Here is an 18,686-nt window from a genome sequence, read left to right on the forward strand (position 1 = left end):
AACATCACTTGTCCACTGTTGTGTTTCAGTCTCGACCATCTCCCACTTACCTCTTTCTTTGCTCCACCTCTCTGACAATGAAGAATACCGAATAGACCAAGTGCCCTTCATCCCGAATCCCTCGGCTTGTCGGAGGCCCTTTACTGGGAAGCCCTTTACTGAGCAACATGGCCCAACAAAATCGAAGCACCCATGGCCTTTCCCCCTTGAACACAGCAGAAGTCACCGCTGCCAGATCCGTCCCACGAGAACTAAAGTCAGCCCACCTTTCCCCTATCACCGAGAGGAACAGCACCGACACCAACCATGAGATTGAGACTCCTCTGAAAAATGAAATACCCACTCTTCGCATCGCATCGAGTGCTGAGAGATTTATCATGGGAGATGATGCGAGTTCTATTCCTCTTCTCAGCCGTCGAAAAGAGATGCGATCGGACGGCGTTTTTTATCCCCGCACGATGCGAAATGCCAGCCCTTTAAGTGAGGTTTCCACAAGCACGGTACGTGGTGAAGAAAGGTCCAACTCCCCGAAGAGACGCGTCCACCCCCATTCATATCCAGTCAAACGTTCCTCGCCGACCAAATCAATTCACCCAACCCCGAGATCCTCCACAGACACTTCCTCACTCGGATATTCGAACAGTGAAGTTACAAATACTCGATCAGTTTCAGAAGTACGCCGTGGCACGGTCGATACTGCAATTCCAGGCCCAGTGCACACACTTCCTCCACGAACTTCATCGATGAACGTCATATCGCGCTCAGCGCATTTTCTACATCACTCGAAGAGTTTCCAAAATTCCCGTTCCCATTCCATTCCCAACTCTTCTTCAATTACGATGATTGGCGCCAGTCAAAGCGTGAACTTTTTGGACATTTGTCACAGCCATCCCGAGCTAGAAGGGACTGTCATACAGACGAACGTTGTCAAAGCGCCGGAGCCTCGTATGACACGAGTCATGGGAAACTTGCGCAACGCGTTCACGCGTGGTCGCTCCGACAAGAAATCGGTATCATCTCCGTTATTTGAGATCGTGAACCAGCGGCCCCAAATTTCGCGTCCATTGGCCCCACCGTCACCACTTGCCACCAGTGATCCCAAAAGCTCTGTGTCATTATCGCCAAATGGCCCCAACGTCCGCCCCAGTCACAGCGCTAGTCAGCAACAGATAAGACAAGAGATAAGCCAGATTAAGGCGACTGGGACGGAGACTGTGTGTCGAACATTGAATGCACTTGGGCGGCGGCTAGTCGAGGATGACGATATTAACCGGCGGAGAGTGTGGTATCGCGTAAGTTTATCCTCAACTACCATTTCTTTACCCGTTGAAGAGATAAGGAATCGGTACTAAGCAATGTGCCACAGGAATTTGTTCAATTGTCCAACCTGCTTGCAGATTTCAATAGCCGTGATGCTCGTATCGGAGAAGCTGCTTCTCACGTTTCCCAAATGCGCGCAGAGGCCGCTCTTCATCGGTATGCAATGCTGTTACAGGTTCACCAAGCTCTCCAAGACAATGACGCCCTTGAAACCACTATACAATCGGTAGACCTTCCGACCGATCGAATAGTGGAGGAGTGGGACCACTGATACATACTGTACTTCAAATGTTTTGTTGTCTCTGTCTCTCGTTGAACTTTTGAGAGTTTCAAGCCCCTGATCATGGAGACACGCTGGGTACTCCAACCCTCTTACCCACTGGAACTGTTGTTTGCAATATTAGACCCCAAATTATGCTGGTGGGTATATGAAGTGGTGAGGTCTCCTCCCACTTCCGGCACCAAGTCGACGGTTAGTCCTTCGGGCTTCTTTCTGCTGCTTGGCCGCACCCATTCCCTGCCTGACAGACCATCTCCCTGCTCCCGGAGATCTACAGATGATCTCGTATGAAATCATACGAATAATTTAATGACTCGATGTGAATATGCCAAGATTCCCCGATGTAGTAATGTACCAAAACAGGAAAGATCCACTTCATTGAGTTTATTCTGCCTTTTTATTTTTATTTTTGTGTTCTATTTCTGTCATGTTCCTGATGATCATGTATGCTTCGTATCTCGCAAAAGTGTTCATTTTTTGTTTCAGATTGACTTCTGCAGCTACTCTGTCTGATACTTGTGATTCAATTTGACGGGGAGTGTGGATTATTCGGGTATCCAGTTTCATGCGGGTAATGTATAAGCTTTGCTTCGTGTAAGCTTTATGACATAGATCAATTTTGAAACCTTATACCCGATACTGCAATATGGGCGATCGGGAATAAGACTTGACCAAATTAATATTAATACGTTTGAAGATAAAATCAGTGTATAAGCAAATTTTGAAATTTTCATTGCCCATAATGACGTGCATAATTACTCGCTTCAAGTTGACATGACTTCGCTAAACAGCGAAAGAGATATAAAAAAAGTAGACAAAAGAAATATAATAAAAACATAAAAATCCATCCCATGCTCCATAACCCCATAGTACGCACAGCGCACTTAAATATGACAGTCTAGAAAGTTGAAAGTCCAATCATAGATCCACAGATAGCCTTGGCATACGATACTTTCTATATAGCATCATGCCCATTTGTAGTCATAACATATCCAAAGAAAAGTCTTCAATCATTTGATCAACCCCTTAGAAGCGGTTAGAGTGGCCGTGGAAAACAGCACCAATACCGGCCTCCTCCTCAGCCTTAGTGTAGTTGAAGTAGCGCACACGAAGAGTAAGGCCAATGCTAAGGAGAACAATGATAACAGCAAACTCCTCAATGACATCCATAACAAGCTGCACGGTCTCGTTGGGGTTCAGAAGCCCGAAGGTATTGTTGTTCACGAAGAAAGTGAGAACAGAGTAGGCAGTTCGCACAAGCAGGAAGGGAGAGGAGATGGCAACTGCCAACAGAGTGCGGCCCTCACCGGGCTCGAGACCAGAGCGACGACCGACCAGGATGAGGAGCATGAAGTTCAGAGCTACCCAGGAGATGATGTACATGATCATGCTGACCTTGACGGTGGCGGGTGGGTGGGCGAGACCTTCGGCGTCCATGTGGGTGGTAAGACCGTAGACACTGAGAACGATGGCAATCACGTTGAAGATACGGTAGAGGGTGAAGGTTGACTTGTGGAAGCTGTCGCCGGTGTTTGTACGGATGGAGAGGTTACTGCGGTTTGTTAGTTTGTTGTTTGGTTTGGATACTGTGGGGATATGCTTACGCTCGAGAGAGCAGACCGGAGCAGGCCAGGAAGAGAGGAGTAAGACCGATAGAGCTACAGATCAGGTAGGTTGTTCGGAGACCTTGGGAGTCTTTGCTGAGTCGGGCGAGGTTTGCGGCGTTACCGATGATACGGACGAGAGAGAAGACGGCCAAGAACATGTAACCACAATTTGTCTTGAATCCATGACGCCAGACGAGGAATCCAGAAAGGAAGATGGAGGGGAAGTAGACGAGAAGCTCGGCGACGGAGATACCGTCAGCGTATGAGAAGCTGCCCATTATGAGATGTGATGTGAAATATTTCTCTTAAGAGTGTATTGTGTGTATACTGTTGAATGAAGGATGTCGAGAAAGTAAGAGTTGAATAAATAAAGTATTGACTGGTGTTGTGTTGTGTTGCTCAGTAAGCTTGAAAGCGGGCGGTAAGCTTGAGAGAGAGGCTGATGGAATGGAATGAAAATAAATGCCAAGTTTTGGGGAGAAAGAAATGCTTTATAACCTTGCTGACCTGCTTGAAATAAAACACACTAATTTCCCCAAATTCTAAATTAGAAATAAAAGTTTTCACTCTTTGATCCTGATTGCGGCAGTGAGATGCTTAGTTGCATCGTCAACAAGCTTCGAATGATCCGCAAATCTCATTTCCATTTTTGGTGGAATTCGCGACGCTTGTTCAATATAGAAATCGCACTAGACCGTATCCAGAAAGGAGCGCGAGTACTATTATCCAATCAGATCCACCAGGCTGTGGTTTCGTAACCCTGCAGACGACCATGCGCCCAGTATGCGTGGGGGCTGTGATAGAAAAGCGGGTCCCGCCACTACCAGCCCTACATTTTTACTGTTACTTTATTGAGGAGTTCTCCATTCGGGAAATGGGGGCCATTTGGTACTGTCTTCCTTCGTTATAATGGTTTGATCGGCGTTTCAGGTATCAGGATAAGGAAATCTCTCGTATTTAGTATTAAGTCGGCGCCAGGGTATGTTGTTGGACTGGGTCGGCCATAAGATAAGCTGCCCCCTATAATGACGAGATGGGTGGCGAGGAGTTCATTTCTTTCTTTGTTCGTTAGTGTGAACTCAACCAAAATTAATCCCTACACATGTTGTCATCGTTATTGGACCCCTGTATAATCTTGCGTCGGGATCTGAGATACGTGCGCCTTCTGCGGGGTCTAGTGATAGTGAGATAGACGGTCACGGTCGACGTGTATGATGCCTTACGGATAGCCTCGTCTTTTAGGCTTAGCGCAGCGCCAAAATTACAGCCAAGAAATGAGCGACACACCGCGCATAAAAATAAAAATACTCGCACCTCTAGCTCTGTCTGGTTAAGTCGTGTATGGCTGTTTTTAGGTCGAAGCGTGAGGAGGCTCAGCTCCAGTGAACCATGCGGAGTATGGAGTATATTCAGCACGGAGTGTACTCCGAGTCTACTACTCCGAGTCCTTCGTAGGTTAATAATTTTTAAAAGCTAATAATAGTAAACCGTGGAGATACTTTATAGATCCTGCGTACTGTAACTTACTAGTACATGCATCATAATACAGAATATGCACCACAGCGTCATCGACAGGGATAATTTGAATGGCCCCCAAATCACGTGGAGTATCCTGCCTCAAGATGGAAAGACTTCGGGCACTCCGACATAAGAGACATGGGTTAGCCCATTTTTTGACAGGGATAAATGAGTCAATTACAAGGGTCTAAAAGGTCTGATCCTCCCCCCCCCCCACCGCTGTAGCGACGACACAAAGCGCATTAATCGCGGGTTAACTTCCCATTTGGAGCCCTTGTCACTGGCGTCCATGTGTCGTTGAATTGGCGATTATAATAACACCGAGAGCCTCCGGATAGGTACTTTGTGCGGATTCATGGATGTGATGGATAATGTGATCGGACTTTTATCCTGAATCGATTTCCTATCGCGCAGATCATTTTTGTACCTTCGGTTTTCGAATGGCTGGGATTCTCAAGACCACCGCTCGTGTTCGTCATACAAGGGCACCCTGGTAGCATTTGGAGTGATTGGTAGGAAAGGTACGACACTTGGTTTCATGTTAATATCAGTTCAGCCTTGGTTCGGCCTGAAATTCGGGATGAGCCCCAGATCGAGGAATGAGATAGCATCGAGCGCAATCCGAAAAACCTCGATAGATTTTTTGTGATGAATATTCGCACCGAGTTTATGAAACAATAAATCATCATTCAAATGTCGACCGACGGAAAATTTGAAGAACAGGAAGCGACCGAGCACCTCTTATTCTTCTCGCAAAAGAAGCAAGAAGTACATATTTTCTCGGTGATCCTTTGATTAGATCCTGAGCAGGGCAAAGGAATTGGAGGTGAAGGGTGGTTTCTCTAGGTCGTCTTGAAGCAGACTGCAAGCATGAACCGGAGGATACTTGGCATTTCCAATGTCTGGAGTCGCTTTACCTTTCATGTCTTCGCCGCGTTTCCCAAATGAAGTTCGCGAGACTCGTTCTTTCAATCCACTCATCGCTGAGGGCCATCGGGGCATTCATGATCTCAGCATGCTCATCAGAGTCTTACAAATTACCATCTTACGCCAATTTACTGCAAAGAAACTTCATCTCCCTGTACGCAAAGTTGAAAAAGTCTACTAGAAGCTTCGTTGGGCTTGATCGTTGACTTTCAGGGTACGCCTGGCTGTATTCCGAGAGAGGAATGCTCTGGAGTCTGCCAGAGTGACAGGGAAGATTTGAAGAAAAGCTCGTTTCCAATGAACTAGCCTCCAGCTAAAGTCTGATGCAGCATATCGAGAGAAGCAGTACATCTGAATGTCGAGGATGTATACTTCCTCGTAAACTTAACCACGAGTAGCCCCTCGAATGGCTTTCTCTGAAGTGCTGTTTCGCCGACGTTCAGAGATAACCACCGAGTTCTTTCTATAAGTCTTCTCGGCTATTACTCGCTGAACTCACTAAATTATCTTTGTCGGGCTCTGCAGATGCTCATTGGAACCGGCAAGTCCCTGTTGGCTCAATGTTCATGCCTTTCTGAGGATAGCCGCGAAAACTTTGAAGTCGGCTCAATAACCTCAGTACTGCGTGAATCTGAATCATGCTACATGGCCTACTATGTAATGATCTGTATTATCTGTATTATCTGTATATTCAGCCTTGGAGGATGGATATGCTATTTCGGTATCCCCACATTTGCCAATAGAATAAATTAAGGTTTGGCTCTAAATGAAAGATCTGACCGACCCGATCAATCCAAGGGCTTTAGATAAATGTTCATTATTTTTATGATCTAAGCATGGCATTTCATGCATGTGTTTATACTGGCTAGTAGTATCCACGTACGAATCTAGGCCCGTTTGTCGCTCTTCCAATCTTCAGCTGTGGCTGTGCATGCAACGTTCTTGTCGTCATTCCCACCATATTTCAAAGCAAAGCCCCCTTCCAAACTTCTATCGTAGTTAAATATCCGATGGAAAGACCCAGGCACCAGAATTCAGAGCTTTACTCTATTTAAATCTCAGCCCAGTAGCCAAGCTTTTGAAGATCTTCTCGCACAGCATACCCGAAATGGCTATCTGGATGTCTCTCCAAAAACCCGATTCGACCACTATTATCAGATTAGTGGGGCCTCCAACAGCCATACCAATCAGGCCGAGTGGCGGTGCACTAATGTCCTTAAGTCGCCCCCAACGCCTCATAACTCCCTCCTCAGATTTAATGGACAGTCGGTCTCCCGCAAGTTTACATATAATCAAGCTGTCGGGCACCCCACGAATCCGATCATGGTGTACTGTGGTAAGCCAAGCAAAGGATGCGGCCACTGTCGATCCCGCAAGATCAGATGTGATCAGGCCCGCCCGGCATGCTCGCAGTGCGTGAGAGCTAAGCGGGACTGCCCCGGATATCGAGATCAGCTCTCGCTCATGTTCCGCGACGAAAGCAGCTCGGTGGTGCGAAAAGCAAATGCAGATACTAAACCAGAGACAAGGAAATCGAGTTCACCGCCGGAAACTCGTGCATTATCGCGACCAAAACAGTCAGCAGCGCGAACTCGTCGCAAAGCTTCCCCAGATGGGAATCCAGAGAGTGCGCCGACCGTTGAGGTGGGGCCAGATTTGTTTCTCGATTTCAACGCAGATCCACTACAGCAGTTTACACTGTTGAATTTCACGAATCTTCCCATGGAGGTTCAGCCATCGGCTCCAAATCAAGATGATGCTATTTGTTATTTTATGCGCACAAATGCATTTCCGGGCGCTTTTTGGATGGTGGATTTCATGGAAAAGTTCCTTTTGCAACCTGGTGGAACTCAGAGCACAAAAGCCATGCGAGCAAGCATGGCTGCTGTTGCTTCCGCGATGCTATGTCGTGTTAGGAAGGTAACTGCATTAAAGGAAATTGCGCGAAAAGAATATTGTTCTGCGCTTGAGCTTTTAAATTCTGCATTGGTCAGTGTGGAGGAGGCCAAGTCAAACCAGGCGTTGGGGGCCGTCGTACTGCTTGCCATATACGAAGTAAGATACCTCAGGATCGACATCTGCATGATGAAAGGATGTCCTAGCTTACATTTTTGCCACTTTCAACCTAGATTGTCACTTCTAGAGCTCCCCAGGACATTGACTCTTGGACTAATCATATAAGAGGGGCGACAGCCCTCCTTGAAATGAGGGGTCCCGAGCAACTAAACACCGAAGCCGGCCTTCGTCTATTTTTGCACTTACGCTATCAGATCGTACGTGTTTAAATATTTATTTTCACTTTGCTTTAATATTTACTTGCTAACTTCTTCCCTTCTTCGCATAGGTCGTTAGCTGTATGCAACGAGACGCGAGAGTACCCGACTCCCTCTTGGAGAACACGAGGACCGTCCTCAAGCTCCGCCCAAATGAAGCTCATAGCAATCGACTGGTTATAATTGTCGGCCGACTTTCTAACCTCCGTGCCGATATTATATCCGGTGTTATAACCGATGACCAGCAAATTATTTCAATGGCGTCGGCCATTGAAGCCGAGCTGATCTCCTGGCTCGCAGCACTACCAGCTGGATTCACCTATGAAACCCATACAAAATCTCGCTTCGACTATGGCTTCCAAGAGCGTTGTCGTGGACTGGCTCCGTATGAGGACCAGTATCACGTATACCCTGATCTCTGGGCCTTCAACACATGGAACCAGTACCGCTGCGCCCGTATCCTAGCGAGCGAAATTATCTTAACCCACATCCGACAGATGTCCGACTCATCTTCATTAAAATCTATGTCCGAGGAATTCCAGCTCCATTGCAAGACTCTTCGCGCGAATATTCGTCGCTTGGCTGTTGATATTTGCCGTAGTGTGCCGTACGCCCTAGGCGTTCACAAACCGGAGTTCGACCCTACTCTCCCACCACCGGATAGCTACTTGGGCGGCATGGTGTTATTATGGCCGCTGTATATGGCTGGCACAGCGGAGAACGCGACACATCCACTTCGTCGGTGGGTGGTACAATGTTTGCGTATGGTTGGCTTTACCTATGGACTTGATCAAGCTCTAGCGCTGATGGACATTGTCGCCGCCGACCCGGGTATTTTGCATTCCGTTACAGATGCTGAATTGGATCAAGGCCGCATCACTGAGGTGCCTACTTCCAATATGTCCACTTCGAGAACTGCAGTTGAGCAGGCGAAAGGTTACCAAAACTCATTCCCTGGCTCGATAGTGGAGCTCTAATGGGCAATTTTCCCATGATTAACAGATCTGCCTTACCGATACCCCATAATCTGGCCCCTGACTTCTTCATTTCTATTTGGTGACTCGATATTTATTTTTTCAACATTTTGATTTTTGCTCTGTGGGGATGATCCTGATTGACTCGGAGGGCGCATGGACATGACGATTATGACATATTTCTTTTCTAGAAGACTATTTTTCCACGACTACTACTTTCTAGTCCAATTTCAAGAAACTTAATAAAAAAATCCATCCCGCACTCTAGAAGGTCTACACGGGATCTTGATTTCATTTTTCGTCTGTTATTGGTCTGTTTCTCAATCCTGGGACCTTTTTACGTAGTGTAGTCTGCCCTGCGGGGTTGCTGACCTCCCACGGGTGTTTGATGCCGTGGGGCTGAGTAGAGTTAAACATCTACACAGCCCCGGGTAAAACACTTGTGAGACAGCCGCCAACTTAACCCTGGTGACTCAGGCAATGTTCACAAGAAATGAAGAAGCAGCCTGACGCCCCTTTCCCCCACTTAACACGGGGTTCGCTTCTCAGGCTTTCTCTCCCGACACGCTAACGCTCTGGTAACCGTGCATAGCCCTATGGATTCCAAGAAGATTGCATAATGTAGCCCCTTATCCTGGCCCTTTTATGAGGCTATTCTGCCTTGTAATACCCAATCCATGGATCACTAGAACTTGAGTTTCGACCAGAATTGCGGGTTGCACCGGCTCACACCGCAATCCACGACAGGCTCTATTACCATCCGATCTGCACTCCGCTGACTTAGATATAAAGAATGAGATATATCTCTTTGTTACATAGTTCTTATATTATAGCAATTAGTGTCCATTCATTGGAACCAACAGATCCATCGTCGAACAGCCTTTCATTGCAAATACTACTTATAGTACTTGCATCATTTAGTTGGGCCACAGCAGAGTTTCAAAGAAATTATAAAGACTTTCGAATATGCCACTTCAAGAGAAGACTATTCCTCCTCCACTCTGGTCCTCTTTCCCATCAAAGAGACTTGCCGTCCATCCTCAACCATCTCAAGAAACACTACCACCCTATAACAAACCCACAAAAAGCAGAATGACTCACGGCCTCTCTTTCTTCAAGGGCAAGGGCAAAAGGGATTCTCAAAATCCCACACAGTCCTCCAACCCATTTCGCAACATGACCCCATCACATACCGTCCCATCATCTACTAGCAGCGGGACAACCTGGGACCCACCAGCCTACGACGACGTGCAATACCAGGCACCCGCCCCCGAAGCCTCAGACTCAGACTTCGCATTCCTCGCTGAGTTCGATACAATCTTCCTCGTAGACGACAGCTCCAGCATGCGAGGACCCAGATGGCAAGAAGCCGAACAAGCCATCTCAGCCATCACCCCAATCTGCACCCAATATGACTCAGACGGCATAGATATCTACTTCCTCAACCACCTCTCCAGTCCATCCACTACAGGAGCTAATGCTCTAGGAGGCTACAAGAACATCACGACAGCATCACATGTACAGGAAATATTCAGCAGCGTCCTACCTCGTGGTGCAACACCGGTCGGCAAACGACTTCAAACCATCCTACAGCCCTATGTCCATTGCGTACAGGAGATGGAAGCATCCCGAGAACAGCATGGTGGTCTCCTTGATCCAAGCCTACTTGTCAAGCCTGTCAATATTATTGTGATTACCGATGGAGAGTTCACGGATGATGCGGAGAGTGTCATCGAGCAGGTTGCGAGAAAACTGGATACCCCGAATCCGGCTGTGCCGTGGCAGGTTGGTATTCAGTTCTTTCAGATTGGGAATGATCGGGCTGCTCGAAGATATTTGGAGGAGTTGGATGATAATTTGGGTCGATCGTGCGTGGATGAGAAGTTGAGGGATATTGTTGATACTGTGCCTTGGAGAGGGGAGACGGGGAGAACTCTTGATGCGCAGGGGATTTTGAAGTGTGTGCTGGGTGCTGTGAATAAGAAGCTGGATCGAAGACAGGTGTGATTAGGAATTTTGTTCATTGCTTTCTTTTATCTTATTTTTCTCGAGACCGAATTGACAATGAAAATTCACTAAGACCAAATATATTGAAAAGCGATAGAGAGCATATCCAAGGCTGAGTATAATAAGCTCCAGTTTACTTAGTACACAACCTGGATATAGCACAAGATTGTGTTTCTTAACCTCAATTATTCCATCCTTGTCACAATTCTTCTCGGGCTTTTACTTGTGATCTGACATAGGGTGTATTACACAGCGTCTAGCCCTTACTATATAAAGCCATACTTTTTCTCTCCTCTCTCTCCCTCCCTCCCTCTCCCTCTCCCCCCTCTCTCTGCAAAATAGGCAGGCACTTCGGGGAAGCTTCGTGTATATATAGATCGTAGCATCTAGCGCGTTTGGGGATTGGCGCGCATCCGTGATTCTTCAACCTAGAGGGCAATTGGATTATCGCGTACTATGGGATTCTCCTATCACGGTGGGACTGTAAAGGTGGAGGGATTTAGCTCTTGAATAGCTTCAAATGTTCGCTTGGGGTCAGCCCCCGGGACTCAAAGATCGATATGGCTGGAGGGTATGCAATTTTCCGCTGATGTCCGATCATCACGCCAATGGATCCGTGTGTTGATTAGCGTGCACGGTTCTCAAATATGAGGTCCGATCTTTTGAGATGGGCCTTGCAGCGAGAACATAGGCAAAAAGAACACTGAACCTCATGGGTTATAAGAGCCGACGAGAAACCTCGCCACAGCATCCAAGTATCATTTTTCTCTCGGCATCCTCCGTCGAAGAAATCAAATCACAACATGAGACGAATAATCTGCACGCGCCGCACCAATTTCAGGAGCCGCCCAAGTGGAGCCACTTGGCTGGCGATCCCTAATCACGGCATTTGGCGTCAGGGGGCGAACCATTCGACCCTTGCAGAGCACCTGGCTCTCACTGTGGTGATTATTTCGGTGGACTTGGGACAAGCTGATGTGTTTCATGGTGTGCCACATAAGCCACATAAGCCGATCAACCCGTCAAATCCCCATTCAGCGACATCTTCGCGTGTTTGCGTCGGGTAGTTGGCGTACCTTGCAGTAGTGGGGGAAGAACCATGGTTAAGTGGGCGGAGTTCGCCAGCCACTGTAGATGATAATCTCCTCCTGAACATGCGATTTGCTTGGGAATCTCCATAATTATTGAATCTTGATTTGAGTTTAAACAGCCATGAGGATATTAAATTCACCGACTCTAATCTCTGCAATCGATAACAAATCAAATTCATAGAAAAAAGAGGAAAGGATCAACTTACGCTATTGGAATCCGTGACTGATCGACAGCTGTGACGGGATCCAAAGCTATCACGGTTCAATATTCCCCGCAGTGCCGATCGCGCGCGTCACCGCCAAAAAAAAAAAACCCTCCTTCTCCCTATCTCCCATTCTGTCATAACCACATCTATCCTTCCGACATTCCTCATTTCTACGTCGAGAATTGGGGTTTTAGCTATTCACCTCTCCAACACGCACACAACTCTGCCTCGTCTCTCCCCCCGAAACACGCCTCTTCCCAATCCAATTTTGTCGAAGCGCCGAGTCACTCTAGTCCTGCAGGTACAATCCGGGCGCTTCGCGTTCGTGCACGGCCATTGGTCCAAGTGTTGTCTCCCTGCAGCGTGCCCGGGAAATTACTCCTGCTGGTAAACAAACTCGAGACTAGCTGCCTGATCTTCTGTAACCCCTCGCGGTTCCTGAAGCATCCGCATCCTCGCTGCTCCTGTATCAAGTTTGCTGGGCCATGGAGTGGTCTGCGTTGTTCGACTCCACTAAAACCGTTCTCGAATGACCCATTAATAGACCTGTCATTATCTGAAACAGGTACAGACTTGACCCCCAGGGGTGATCTGTAATTATAGAAACACTTTGTTTACTATCCCGGCTGGACTACGGGGCTTCGTTGTCTTTATATTCATTGCATTCGACTCGGACGTCTCTTTCTTCTCATTATCATTGCATCTTCATTCTTTTTTCTTTCCTTTCGTTCTGTCTTTTTATCGCATTGCATTGCATTTCCTTGCTGTATACTATACCGCCAGTGCTTGGTGTTTCATTCTTTGACGACTTCCTCTTTTTAGCACCTTCGCTTTCAAGCATTTCCATTGTTTGCATTTCTTTTTTGGTTCTTCATTGGAGAGCATTGCCTCTTCGTTCAGCTATTCAGTTGCTTTACTCCCACCCACTGGTCTTTTGATACATTCTTTACCCGTAATATCATCGCATTGTGATGATAGCAACCACCCTGATGACTTTCTTATTGTAAGTGTCGGGTCTTCACATATCGCAATTCTGCAAATGACTAACTTGTCTTAGAACTACCACTCCCGATATTCGATCGGTCAAGCTGCTGGGATCATGGGACAACTTCTCGAAGCCATATGCGATGGAAAGGGACAAGCGAATGGGAGCAGGCCACTGGCGGGGATGCCATACATTCATGGATACAATGGGTGACGGACCTGATAAGAATCACTGGCGTGCGGGTGGACTCAAAATGGGTGCTACTTATTGGTACTTTGTGAGTTATGGAGGACCCCTTCTTCACTCGAAACACAAAAACTAATGTTCACCAGTATTTGTTGAACGACGACGTGGAATTCTATAGCGAGGCTGAGCCCGTGACTACGAAATGTCCTCTTCTGCCAGGCCAACCATTGAACGTACTAAATGTTCCCATCATCCTACCCGATAGTCGCGCCCACGGTCGCTCCAACAGTGGCAGCTCACAAAAAGAAGACTATCGTACGATGAACCCAGAAGACAAATTCATGAATCCGCGCAAGCCGCCAAAGCCCGATCTGGCTCGTCTTCAAACTTCGATTCCCAGCCCCGATCAGGACTCCTCAAATACTCCCAGCACCTCTCCCTTTGGTGGTTTAATTCACCGAAGTATCTCTCAGCCCAATAGTGCTAGGAGGTACAACCAGTCTAACGACGGACGATCTAAGTCTCCTCCACGGGGTCTTGGACTTCGTCATGCCTTGACCCAGAAGCGTTCAGGGCCTTCACCAAGGGCGAATGCCTACGCCTTTCCCGAACCTCCGCGCCGGGAGAATCTTGTTGTTAACGAGCACCGTAACGTTCCCGGTATCTGCGTCAACTCTGGTCCAGTCTCTCCATCCGCGAAGCATACCGAAGGTCCCGCTGCATCTACCATTCAAGACCGTCGTGCGCTCAAGGCAACCGGTGGGAATGCTGGTCAATCTCGAAATCTACTAACGGTGGATACTCGAACTCAAAAGCACAAGCCCAGTGTCGCCAAGTCCGCGGGTAATAGCTCCAACCCGAGTTCTACCGACAGTCAACGTGCTATGAAAGATACCCAGGCCTTCTCACATACCAGGAATGGCTCTGATGACATGACTCCAACCGGACCTGATGTCAATGATAAGAGGCTTCCTAGTCTCCCCAATACGCCTTCCTCTGTCATGGACGAAGCTGTGCGCGCTATAGACGAGAAAGATCGAGCCTTAGAAGCTCAAGTCTTGCATAGTCATTTCTCTAGCATGACTGCAGACGAGTCTACAACCTCTCGGTTCGTGGCCGAGCACAGCCGCTTTTCAGAATGGAGCACAGATACAGAGACAACAGAGGACAATTCACCCGAGTCAATGGTCTCTAACTCAACATTCCCCATTGAGAGTTACGACTCCCCAGCCCCAGAAGAATGGACAACGCCCGATCTGTCGTCTAATGACACAGCCACAAATACCGACCCCAACACCCCACATCTTACCGTTCACTCCAAACCATCATCTCCTAATTCGGCATCCGGCGATATCCCCTGGCTACCGCAGCTCACCGTCTCCATGTCAGACGATCGTTTCTCTGGATCTGGTCTTGGCATCGATCAGATGGACGAGGTGGAAAGAAACCCAAAGCGTCATGCAGCACTATTCAGCGCTTTGGAATCAATGGAAGCTCTCTCTCTCGCACAGAGCCGTGGCGGATCACCAATTCTTGTCCAGGAGAATGACAGTCACGAATCCGGCGCACAGTCTCGGCGAAGCGATGCTTCCTCGTTCCGGGGGAAGGCTACCATGCAGGAGATGATGGATGAACTCACTTACCTGAAGAATATGATACAGGCTGAGATGGACGGAGAACCTTTTTAAACACGCGGTTCTTTCATCTGACATATTGAATTCCTGGTGCTGGTCACCATGGCTTTTACAACTGTCGATACATAGTATAGAGTTAGTAGTACCTACAAAGCGTACGATATATGAAATCAAACTTATACAAGACAATCATATTCCAAATGAATATTTGAATCAAAATAGATCGATCGTAAATAATAATTGTGGTACAAAAATAACAAATCTGCATCTGACAACACCCTTTCCCTTGCAGCCAGCACCGGCACCCACACAAAACATCCAACGCGCCAAGAAATCGATCCGCCACGATCAACAACTTCAACAACCAAATCCCAAACCCCATCAAGGAACCCCAACCACCGTCTCAACCCAAATCAGAATGGGTTAAATTCCATCTAGTGAAATCACCTCAATTTACAACCAACATGGCCGAAGAAGGCCCCCAGCTCGTAGCTGTCGGGGAAAAGTCCCTCACAGCGAAATGTAAACCCAACACATTGGCATACTGTCCAACAATGGACCTGATCGCACTAGCGACCGAAGACGAAGAACTACGCGTATTCCGACTAAATGGACAGCGAGTATTCGGTGGCTCATTCGGAGGTGACCCCTACCTTGACGACAACGAAGAAGACGGGGAAGTGAGAGCGGTAGCCTGGAAGGAGAATGGTAAGTCGACTTAAACAATATCCAGTACATGATTTGATTTACTCTTTCTCGTGCATGACGAAAGCTCTAACATTATATTACAGGCCGCTTACTAGCCGTCGCGTGTGGTGATAACTCCCTCCGGATTATCAGCGCGTATAGCGGAAAAACAGTACACCACTACCCAGTGTACCAGCTTCAAAGCTCCTCAGTCTCAAACCCAGAACATCCAATCCCCTCACCAAAAGTAACATGTCTCGGCTGGGCCATGAACTTCACAGATTCCAAATCCGCCCAAAAGCACCTCCATGATTCAGCGGGTCGAATCTCCGTTCAAGATCTCCTAACACCAGGCATTCATCCCTCTAAGGTAGCTGCATTGCTAAAAGCGGATTTACCCCGCGAGCTAGCACTAATGGACATGGAAAGCTCATTGCCAAAACTGAGTATACTTCCTGCTACAGGTGCGGAGGATGATCTCTTTAGTTCGAGAGCATCGATTGATGCTATATTTCACTCTGCGAAGGATTCAAGTGACTCTGTTGATGTTTTGTTTGTGGGCTTCGATGATGGGAGTGTTCATTTGAGGATATTTGATTGTTTTGAGATTGGATCTTTTCCTATTGGGGATATGGTGGGGGTTGTGGATTCGAGGAGGATTCTGAGGCATGCGTCGCATCCTGTTAGTTCGACACATGCTCTTATCTCGTCGTCTGCGTCTGCGTCTGCGGCTACTTCGGGATCGGAAAATGCAAATGCAAATGCGCCATTGAGTCTTGTTACGCTTGATCTCAGGTTCATTACTAAATCCGGGCGGTATTTGTCTCTTTTGGCGTCGAAGACGACGCAGTTGCAGAATTTACTTCGGTATATTGGTTCTGTGCAGAAGCAGATTGAGCTGGAGTGGAAGAATGCACAGGAGCTTCCTATGCGGTTCTTGAGGAGTGTGGATATGGATTTAAAAGAGAAGTGCGATTGTGATTTCGTTACTGCGTTTTATCATCTTGTTGCGACTGGGCATTGCTTTGAGCCGATGAAGGAGTTTTTGGTTGATATTGTCGGAGAAAGGGTATGTTTGTCTCCATTTCTGAAATAGGCGAATATTCTAACGTTTCCTTTTACAGGGTCATAAAAGGTGGGAAAAGGCTGTCGCTGGTGGATACGAGAACATCAGACGACTCACCCATGAATGTCTTCTTCCCGCGCTAGAACGGAGTCAGGTTCTACTAAGTCGACTAGTGGGACTATCAAAATTCGCTAAGCTCAGCGATGTCCTCGGCCTCGATACCTTGAAACTCAACGCAATCGTCGAGACACTAGACTGCCTGCACCTCCTCGCTCACTGTATAATGAACCACGCGAACGAAGAGCTCGAGCAATTCAACGCTTTCTCAAGATGGATTAAGCATGAAATCCTCATTCTGAGCGCAGAGCCCCTTTCTCAAACAGAAGAAGAACTTCTTGAGAAACGGGACTTATTCGACGTACCACCTACAGTGAAGTATATTACAGGTGCGCTCCGCAAAAGTATTCTTCGAAGCTTCATCCGCCAAATTCCTATGATGGGGTTACCTTCAGTTCCTCAATATAGTAGTGATCAATGGCTTCCTGATGGTCATGATCGGTCGTTTTATGATAACTTCAGGTCGATATTACAGCAGCAGCGTCAGGTTAAGGCTGATGGCCGCGATAGTGTCAATGTTGATGCGCCTAGGTTGAATGATTTGACGAAGCGACTTGGGATACAGTTTGATAAGGTCTTTGCTGAGATCGCTTTGACGCAACGGAGAGGAATTCTGCATCGATCACCGCTTACGCTTCATACTGATTGTGATCAGAGTGTTCTAGATGTGAAAATCTGCTATGAGGTAAGCTATCTGTCTCTCTTGGATTCTCGAGACAATGCAAAACTAATCATAACTACATCAGGACGGCGAGCAACGCCAACCATGTTCCATCTACGTCGCAGCTCGATCATCAACAACAAAATCACTCAGTAAGCACTTCACCGCATTCCATTACTTATTCTCCCAAACCCATCATTCAAATACTAACATTCAACAAAGTTTACATCTACCGCGTCCTCTTCGACTCAATAAACGGCGTAAGCTCAACCCGCACAACCTCAGTCGCCTCCCTAAACCTCCAAGAAGGCGAGATAAAACAACTCCAATTCTCCCACGACGACACCCTAATGATCCTCTGGTCCACCCATCCTAATCCTGCATATCTCCTAAATCTCCCCTTCCAACCCGTCTCTGCACACAAAAAGGCAGACGAGCTCCCAACTATCTTCGACTATGTTGAGTGCGCCGCGCACCCATCTGAGTCCAAGCCTAACATCCCAGCTGTCTTGGTTGATCTGGCTACGTTATCTGAGTCTGGGGTTCTGAGACATGTTTTCCCGGCTTCGGGGTTGAAGGCGAAGCCTGTAAGGATGGATGTTAATGGCAGGAAGAGTAGGAGGGCGGTTTCTGTTTTGTATGGGGATGCGATGAGGTATGATGTTTTGGATTTGGATGGGGAGACTGATGAGGAGTTTGAGTCGGACTCGGATGAGGAGAGTGAGGAGTTGGGGGAGGATGAGTGAGATCTTGGGGGTGTTGCTAGTACTATGTTTGTTTTGGCGTTAGAGGTAGCGTAATTAGCATGGCTGGATGGTTCTGGTCTTTTTCTTTGATTGCATTTATTAGAAATTACATATATCCATGGGTATGGATTTCCAAGCCTGTTGTTTATGCCTGTGGTCAAAGATAACCTTGAAAGAGGAAAATATAATATTACCAGATGATCCCCATAGTATACCTGTCTTTGAGTACTACTAGGTACTAGGACTCGAATGCATACTATGGTGATGCAAAAGGTAGTAGCCAGGGGACATTTAGTATTAATAGTACCCACTAGCCCTGGAGGAACACAAGCTTCAAAGGTTTTACATTTGAAAAGGAAATAAACACCCGTGGACTAGGTACAGGTGCCAGCTACCTACAA

At 47.3% G+C, this 18,686-nt stretch overlaps 6 protein-coding genes across 6 annotated transcripts; 5 read left to right on the plus strand and 1 right to left on the minus strand.

Moving 5' to 3' along the window:
* Positions 1-167: 167 nt before the first annotated feature.
* On the plus strand, positions 168-1,591 carry N7478_012399 (uncharacterized protein; the record flags this gene model as incomplete). Its single annotated transcript, XM_056928613.1, has 2 exons — positions 168-1,292; positions 1,367-1,591. The coding sequence occupies 2 exons, from the start codon at positions 168-170 to the stop codon at positions 1,589-1,591; spliced, it is 1,350 nt and encodes a 449-aa protein (XP_056773171.1).
* Positions 1,592-2,626: 1,035 nt separating this feature from the next.
* Positions 2,627-3,485, minus strand: N7478_012400 (uncharacterized protein; the record flags this gene model as incomplete). The annotated part of the gene is made up of 2 exons (XM_056928614.1): positions 2,627-3,152; positions 3,205-3,485. The coding sequence occupies 2 exons, from the start codon at positions 3,483-3,485 to the stop codon at positions 2,627-2,629; spliced, it is 807 nt and encodes a 268-aa protein (XP_056773172.1).
* A 3,490-nt stretch (positions 3,486-6,975) lies between these two features.
* Positions 6,976-8,902, plus strand: N7478_012401 (Zn(II)2Cys6 transcription factor; the record flags this gene model as incomplete). Its single annotated transcript, XM_056928615.1, has 3 exons — positions 6,976-7,707; positions 7,782-7,925; positions 7,997-8,902. The coding sequence occupies 3 exons, from the start codon at positions 6,976-6,978 to the stop codon at positions 8,900-8,902; spliced, it is 1,782 nt and encodes a 593-aa protein (XP_056773173.1).
* Positions 8,903-9,865: 963 nt separating this feature from the next.
* Positions 9,866-10,906, plus strand: N7478_012402 (uncharacterized protein; the record flags this gene model as incomplete). Its single annotated transcript, XM_056928616.1, has 1 exon — positions 9,866-10,906. The coding sequence occupies one exon, from the start codon at positions 9,866-9,868 to the stop codon at positions 10,904-10,906; it is 1,041 nt and encodes a 346-aa protein (XP_056773174.1).
* Positions 10,907-13,174: 2,268 nt separating this feature from the next.
* On the plus strand, positions 13,175-15,062 carry N7478_012403 (uncharacterized protein; the record flags this gene model as incomplete). The annotated part of the gene is made up of 3 exons (XM_056928617.1): positions 13,175-13,206; positions 13,261-13,465; positions 13,521-15,062. 3 exons carry the CDS (start codon positions 13,175-13,177, stop codon positions 15,060-15,062), a joined length of 1,779 nt encoding a protein of 592 aa, XP_056773175.1.
* A 410-nt stretch (positions 15,063-15,472) lies between these two features.
* N7478_012404 (uncharacterized protein) lies at positions 15,473-18,285 on the plus strand (the record flags this gene model as incomplete). Its single annotated transcript, XM_056928618.1, has 5 exons — positions 15,473-15,716; positions 15,800-16,764; positions 16,820-17,563; positions 17,625-17,691; positions 17,762-18,285. 5 exons carry the CDS (start codon positions 15,473-15,475, stop codon positions 18,283-18,285), a joined length of 2,544 nt encoding a protein of 847 aa, XP_056773176.1.
* Positions 18,286-18,686: the final 401 nt, after the last annotated feature.

The sequence above is a fragment of the Penicillium angulare genome, assembly GCF_028827245.1.
Source record: "Penicillium angulare strain IBT 27051 chromosome Unknown utg000011l_segment0_segment0, whole genome shotgun sequence".
NCBI lineage: Eukaryota > Fungi > Ascomycota > Eurotiomycetes > Eurotiales > Aspergillaceae > Penicillium > Penicillium angulare.